Source organism: Pediculus humanus, genomic scaffold, assembly GCF_000006295.1.
Source record: "Pediculus humanus corporis 1103172108284 genomic scaffold, whole genome shotgun sequence".
Lineage (NCBI taxonomy): Eukaryota > Metazoa > Arthropoda > Insecta > Psocodea > Pediculidae > Pediculus > Pediculus humanus.
Genome location: NW_002987853.1, coordinates 553,190 through 560,249, shown reverse-complemented (window position 1 = coordinate 560,249; position 7,060 = coordinate 553,190). Strand labels below are relative to the sequence as shown.

The 7,060-nt window shown below is 51.2% G+C and overlaps 1 protein-coding gene across 1 annotated transcript; it reads left to right on the top strand.

Annotated features, from left to right (window-relative positions):
* Window positions 1-2,156: 2,156 nt before the first annotated feature.
* Window positions 2,157-2,471, top strand: Phum_PHUM522280 (uncharacterized protein; the record flags this gene model as incomplete). Its single annotated transcript, XM_002431295.1, has 1 exon — window positions 2,157-2,471. One exon carries the CDS (start codon window positions 2,157-2,159, stop codon window positions 2,469-2,471), a length of 315 nt encoding a protein of 104 aa, XP_002431340.1.
* Window positions 2,472-7,060: the final 4,589 nt, after the last annotated feature.

Here is a 7,060-nt window from a genome sequence, read left to right as displayed (position 1 = left end):
CCCTACCCGGTTTGTCGAGCAAAATTAAGTTGGCTTCTTTCACGTGGTCGGAAACGTCGCCTCTCGGAAGCACGCGGTGTAGAGCGCCGAGAGACGCGCACACAGCACCCCGGCGGACTTGCCGAGTATGCGGTAATGCACGCCGTTCGGGTCCGGACCCGAGCGCCTCTTTCGAGGCAGCGTCGAGGAGAAGGCGAACCTTCCCCTCCGTCAATGCGGCGTCGCGATTCACGTCGTAAGGGAAATCCGCCGTGAGAAATGCGAACGGATCGACGCGAGGGAAGAGTTCTGCGATCACTTCAGCAAGAAACTCCTCCGTCATGCCGGCCGTCAGCAATCCCGACGAACCCCTCAGTTTGTTAGTCACGAGACGGAACGGGAGACCCCGCGGATCCGAATCCGCTTCGCTCAGAAGTTCCTTCCAACATGCCTCCTTGGAACTCCATATCGCTCGCCGGACCCGAACTCGCGAAGCCCTCCACTCCGCCTTTAAACTCGCAAGTTCGTCGTCGTTCACGATTTCCTCGTAGCGTCCTCCCCGTTTGATCAAATGTCTTTTTCTGCCGACGAACCGGCGACGTGCGAGGCAGGACTCTTTCCACAATTCTCCTATCTCGTCCGACCACCAGTACTTCAGCCGTTTCCGCGTTTTCGAGCGCGAGCCTAACCTCTTCATGCAGGAATCCGAGACCCGTCGTAAGTCGTCCCGAACCCCCCGCGCCATATTGTGCACGCTTCTTCTTCTTGCTGCGCCTGGAGCGACGTCGTTTCTCCAGGTCTCCGCGGCGAGACACTCGGTGAGCCATTCGTCGTCGAACGATCTCAGGCTCCGCCGGGGCGAGACGACGCGGAGCCCGTCGGACGAGGAGGCTGCCCCCCCCCCCGAGCTCCGAGGATCCCCGAACGAGAATGCACGTAGGCGTACAATAAATCTTCAGGAAAAATTATTTGCTTCGATCGATCGAATTACAATGGCATGGCTCCCAGTGCTCCCACGATGACCGGAATAGTTTCTGTTTTTGTTCCCCACATCCTGGGTATTTCAGCCTTCTGCTGAACTTCAATCAGCTTCCCGTTTATGCTTTTCAGGATGATATCTGGTTTGTTGGCTGGCGCAGTTGTCAGTGTGGATTTGTTGATCATACAGAACTGTGCATGGTCCTACTTTTTTTTTTTTTTTTTTTTTTTTTTTTTGATATCTCAGGAGAAATGCAGATTACGCACAACCCCTCCTTTTACAGAGGGAGTGTGGGGCTCGGTATGGAATTCGAAAAGAAGGCCTAACCGGGAACCATACCCACTAAAACTCCTGAGCAAGTCGCAATAGCGTAGGGGGGGGACGTTCGTTGGGGTAGTACCTACAATTCATTCAGTCCCCTCTCCGGGAAGCCAGAACGTTACCGTTCTACATGATTACTTTGGTGGGAGATTCGCCCTAGTCTCCGTTCCGCAGTCATCTCGAAGACGAGAACGCATTTCCCAGGACGTTCGGCAAGTCCCTTTCGGGAGTGTCCTCCGGTCCTTCGCTGGGGGAAAGGGATGGGATCGCCTGTTTCCTGAGGATGCGATCGGGGGGGGGATAAAAAGTCTTACCTTCGACTCCTGAAAAGGGCAAAGCTAAAAGTTAAGTGTTAGTTGATCGCATCCTCTAATACTACTAAGGTTTATCGGGATCGTAAGGAAAAGACAGACGAGGGATCGTCCGGGATCGACGAACCCCCAAGAAATGTTAGAAGTAAGAAAAATAATTTGACTTACCACTAAGTTCGTCGCCGTACTCCACGGTTTGTTCAGGCGTTGATGGTTTCTTCTTCACCGCCGCTGCCACCGTTGTTTCCCTTCTTTTTTCTTCTTCTTCCCTGGAGCGCGCGACGCCAAACTCCTGTTTTTTCTCGTTCGCGTTCGCGGCCCTCTTTCGTCCGTAGGACCGCTTCCGAAAATCGCGAGATCGCGGACCATTCCCGAGGTCCGCGGAGCAACCCGTTCACTAAGCCGCGTATCGACAAGTCGGGTCCGATGACCTCGACCAGCCGCTGCCTATGGACGTCCCACGTGGGACATGTCGCAACTGTGTATTCGACGTCGTCCTCGGCCGCACCGCAGAATCAACACTCCGCCGTCTCCGACTAACGAGTTTACGACTATGTGGGAGTTTAATGGGCGACAATGGGTGTCGGGGGGGCGAAAGTAGGAGTTTAGTGGGCGAAAGTGGGTGTCGAGGGGGCGAATGTGGGAGTTTAGTGGGCGAATGTGGGTGTCGATGGGGCGAAAGTGGGAGTTTAGTGGGCGAATGTGGGAGTTTAGTGGGCGAATGTGGGAGTTTAGTGGGCGAAAGTGGGTGTCGAGGGGGCGAAAGTGGGAGTTTAGTGGGCGAATGTGGGAGTTTAGTGGGCGAATGTGGGAGTTTAATGGGCGAAAGTGGGTGTCGAGGGGGCGAATGTGGGAGTTTAGTGGGCGAATGTGGGAGTTAAATGGGCGAAAGTGGGAGTGTAGGTGGCGGTAGTGGGTGTCGATGGGGCGAAAGTGGGAGTTTAATGGGCGAAAGTAGGTGTCGAGGGGGCGAATGTGGGAGTTTTGTGGGCGAAAGTGGGAGTTTAGTGGGCGATAAGGGGAGTTTAATGGGCGAAAGTGGGAGTTTAGGCCGATACCGACTCGGCCTAAATCGTACAGGGCCATGGAGTGAACGACCGTCGCGTATAATCGCCTGACCCTGACCTGCGGTCTGCGCAGGTTCGGTATCAGGCGTCCTAACGTCGCGCTAACGGCTCGGATCTTCGATTCGAGGTGCGCCAGATGTTCCCCGTAGTGAAGGCCGGAATCGACAACTAAACCCAAGTATTTCAGCGAGCCACCCAGTCCGATTCTTACGTTGTTCACGGTAACGAGGACACGGGTTTCGCGGACGATGAAACCCGCAAGCTTCCGTCTTCGGCAGAGACACCCGGAGACCGGTGTCCCGGATGGCCTCCACCGTCGCGTTAAGTCCCGTTTCGGCGCGTTCGCGAACCTCTGCCCACCCGCGACCGGTCGCGAGGAGCAGAGTGTCGTCGGCGTAGCAAGTCAACGATACGCCTTCGAAGAGAACGGTTCGGGTGAGGACGCGGTCGTAGGCGATGTTCCACAGGAGTGGTCCTAGGACCGATCCCTGAGGCACGCCGCAGAACACATCCGCCCTTCCCGTCGATCCGTCCGGTTTCTCGTACGCGATCTTCCTCTCCGAGAGGAAGAACCCTATCACCGACACGAGATAATCTGGCACGGACTTCGACGTAAGCCCGTCCCTTATCGCGGACCAAGGTACCGTGTTGAACGCGTTTTTGATGTCGATGGAGACGACGATCGCGACGCCGCCCCGGTGAAGCGTGTCCCGGATACCGGCGCACACGCGGACGAGTGCGTCGGTCGTCGAACGGCCACCCGGAAGCCGTACTGATTCGGAGAGAGGTCGTTCCTCCCTCACCCTGATCGTAAGTGTTCGTCGATCCGGGACGCTATCACGCGCTCAAACAACTTGCCCTCCACGTCGAGAAGACAAATCGGCCGGTACGCGCTCGGCGTCGTCGGATCCCTACTCGGTTTGTCCAGCAGTACCAAGTTTGCTTCTTTCCACGGCGTCGGAAACGTCGCCTCTCGGAAACACGTGGTGTAGAGCGCACACAGCACCCCGGTAGACTTGCCGAGAGTGCGGTAATGCACGCCGTTCGGGTCCGGAGCCGAGCGTCTCTTCGAGGTCGCGTCGAGAAGAAAGCGAACCTCCCCCTCCGTCACTTCGGTGTCGCGGTCGCGGTTCGCGTCGTGCGAGAGATCCGGCGGGGGAAACGCGAACGGCTCGACGCGAGGGAAGAGCTCTGCGATCACTTCCGCGAGAAACTCCTCCGTCATGCCGGCCGTCAGCGGTCCCGACGAATCTCTCAGTTTGTTGGTCACGAGACGGAACGGGAGACCCCACGGATCCGAATCCGCTTCGCTCAAGAGTTCTTTCCAGCACGTCTCCTTAGAACTCCATATCGCTCGTCGGGCCCGGATCCGGGTAGCCCTCCACTCCGCCTTAAAACGCGCGAGCTCGTCGTTGTTCGCGATGTCCTCGTAGCGTCCTCCCTGTTTGATCAGTTGCCTTTTTTTGCCGACGAACCGGCAACGTGGGAGACAGGACTCCTTCCACAATTCTCCTATCTCGTCCGTCCACCAGTACTTCGGCCGTTTCCGAGTCGTCGAGCGCGAGCCGATTCTCTTCACGCAGGAGTCCGAGATCCGTCTTAAGTCGTCCCGAACTCTCCACGCCATTCGTGTGCATTTCGCCTTGTCGGGCCGCGAGACACTTGGCGAGCCGTTCGTTGTCGAACGACCTCAGACTCCACCGGGGCGAGGACTCCTCCGGTGAGGAGGCTGCCCCCCCCCGAGCTCCGAGGATCCCCGAACGAGAACGCCACGTAGGCGTGATTGCTGAGGGACTCGAAGTTGGAAAGGACCTCCCAGTCGGAGACCCGCGTCGCCACACGATGAAACCACTGTCTTAACAATCGGCCGCGCGCTTTAGTCGCGTAACCTGACCACGATGTGTGTTTCGCGTTGAAGTCCCTGGACACCAGAATCGGACGCGAGTTTCCGAACGTGTCCACCTTCCTCGAAATCGCCCTTAGCTGATCTTCAAATACACGTAATGGACGATTTGGCGACGCGTATACCGATACCAGGACCGAGTTTCCCCAGCCTGCGATAACGAAGTCGACCCCACGGGACAATTCTTGAGGTCTCGGACCCAGCGCCGAGCTCGAGAAGAAGATCGCGGCCTCGGATACGAACCAAGTGCCGGCGCCACAACCCTCTCCCCCCGACGGAACGACGTGGGGCTCCGAGATCATCGCGATCTCGACGCCTCACGTCCCTATCAAGTTAAGCAAGAGATCCTGTGCCCCTTTGCACCTATTCAGATTTATTTGGAGAAACCTCCCCATGCTCACAGAGAACTACCGGCGGAGCCGTTCGTTCCCGGCTGACACGCGGAGGCTGCCCCCTAACGTTTCCCCCCGTGTTCCTGGTATCGGATCCCTACCGAATGGGCCTACCCCTGACGGCCGGCGCCCCGCACGAAGACCCACCGAGCCGGTGTTGAGCCAGCCGGCCCGCCTCCAAACAGGGAGCGCAGCGGATTTCGTTTGCGCATTCTCGCGCCCGGTGCCCCTCCTCACCGCACCTGAAGCAGCGGTCCAGCGCCGTTTCTCGCCTTTCCCTGACATTGGGACAACGCGAGCCTACATGTCCCGGATGTAGGCACGTGACGCAGATGGTCCTGCGTTTCGGCAGCAGGACCGTCCTTGCACGCACCCACCCGACGACAACCGCGCCCGCCTCCAAGAGTACGGACGCGGTGCATGGACCTACTGCCGTAACCGGGCTTGGAATGTGGTTGTACCACTCCTTGGGTAATCCATCCATTCCATATTCTCGGCATATCCTCCAATGGAGATATTGACAAATTTTATTATCCCTTTCTAAGTATTCATGTTTTGCCAGTATCGGACAACCGGAAATTAAATGGTCGATGGTTTCCGATTGGGATTGGCAAATTCGGCACTTGTCATCTTGGCGGACTTTGAGAATTACTTTCTCATAGTTATGGGTCCAAAATGCCTCGATCGCGATCGTCGACAAAAATAAACAAATTAAAAAAAAAAAAAATCAAAACCATACTAATATAATAATAATAAAAACCATAGAGTGTATAATCATCATCGAAACGTTTATAAACTCTATGATCTAACGACTTTTCTTTAACTAATGGATTATTAGTTTATGAATTTAATTTGAATTTTTTTTTTTTTTATTAAAACATTATTTTTAATAACTTCATAAAAATAATCGTTACGACGATGATAATGATAATGATGATGATGATAATGATGATGATGATGATAATAATGATGATGATGATGATGATTAAATTAACATCGGTTATTTAAAAGACAAAGACAAAGAGAGAGAGAGAGAGAGAGAGAGAAGGGGAACAACTATTAAAATTTTATTTATCTAACTTTTGTAACGTTTTTCTCTTTCGTTCTCCCTCCCCTCCTTCCCCACTATTATCATCATCATTATTATTAATGTTAAAGGCATTAAGTAGTAGTGGAAGTAGTGGTAGTAATACTTTCTCTTAAGTAATAATTACTTTTAATATTTTTTTTTTTTAAGTACCAATAACAATATAATTAAAGTAGGTCAATTCACCTGGTGGTGCGAAGTGTGTCGCACGCACGTACGAACTCACGCACGCACTTACGCACGCACGAGCGTAAATATTATTAAACATATATGAATCGTTAACGTTTTTATGTATTTTTTAGATGGTGACTACTGCAAACGAAGCATCGAAACTGCCGGATTATACGTCAGGGGCGGATATTATAATGAATCATCAATTAAAAACCCTCGTTTAATTATAATTACATTATTATTATTATTATCGACGACAAATATTATACATAAGTTTATTATTTAATAGTTTTTTTATTTAAGATTAAGACTTAAATTTTTTTTTACTACTACTATTACTATTATTATTTCATAAAAAAAATAAATAAATTTTTTTTTTTTTGTATTAATTCAGTTGGCAACACTTTTTTTTTTGAAACATCCATGTATATCCCACGAATCCCCATCCTAGATCGGCGAACGTTTTCCTCATTTTTTTCAGGTTTGCCTGTACTCTCCTACGTCATCGATTTGATGTTCATATTTTTTATTATTATTATATAAATTTTGCTGTCGACCTTGGATTTTTTTATGTGGGAAAATGGCCGGCGTTAAAATCCACGAAAGAGGAAATTCTGATAGCTTATATAGAGTAAAAATGTTTCATTTCCGTCACAAATATTAATTTCTTATCAAACAAAAAAAAAAAAAAATTATTTAATTGTTATCAGTATTTTATTTATTTTGTAATCCATGACAATCCCTTACGTAATGCGACGCGTTTTCATATTTATTTATTAATTAATCGATTTTGCCCCCTCCTCCCCCCGCTTTTATTTAAAATCATTTTACGGGATATTAAATTACTTAT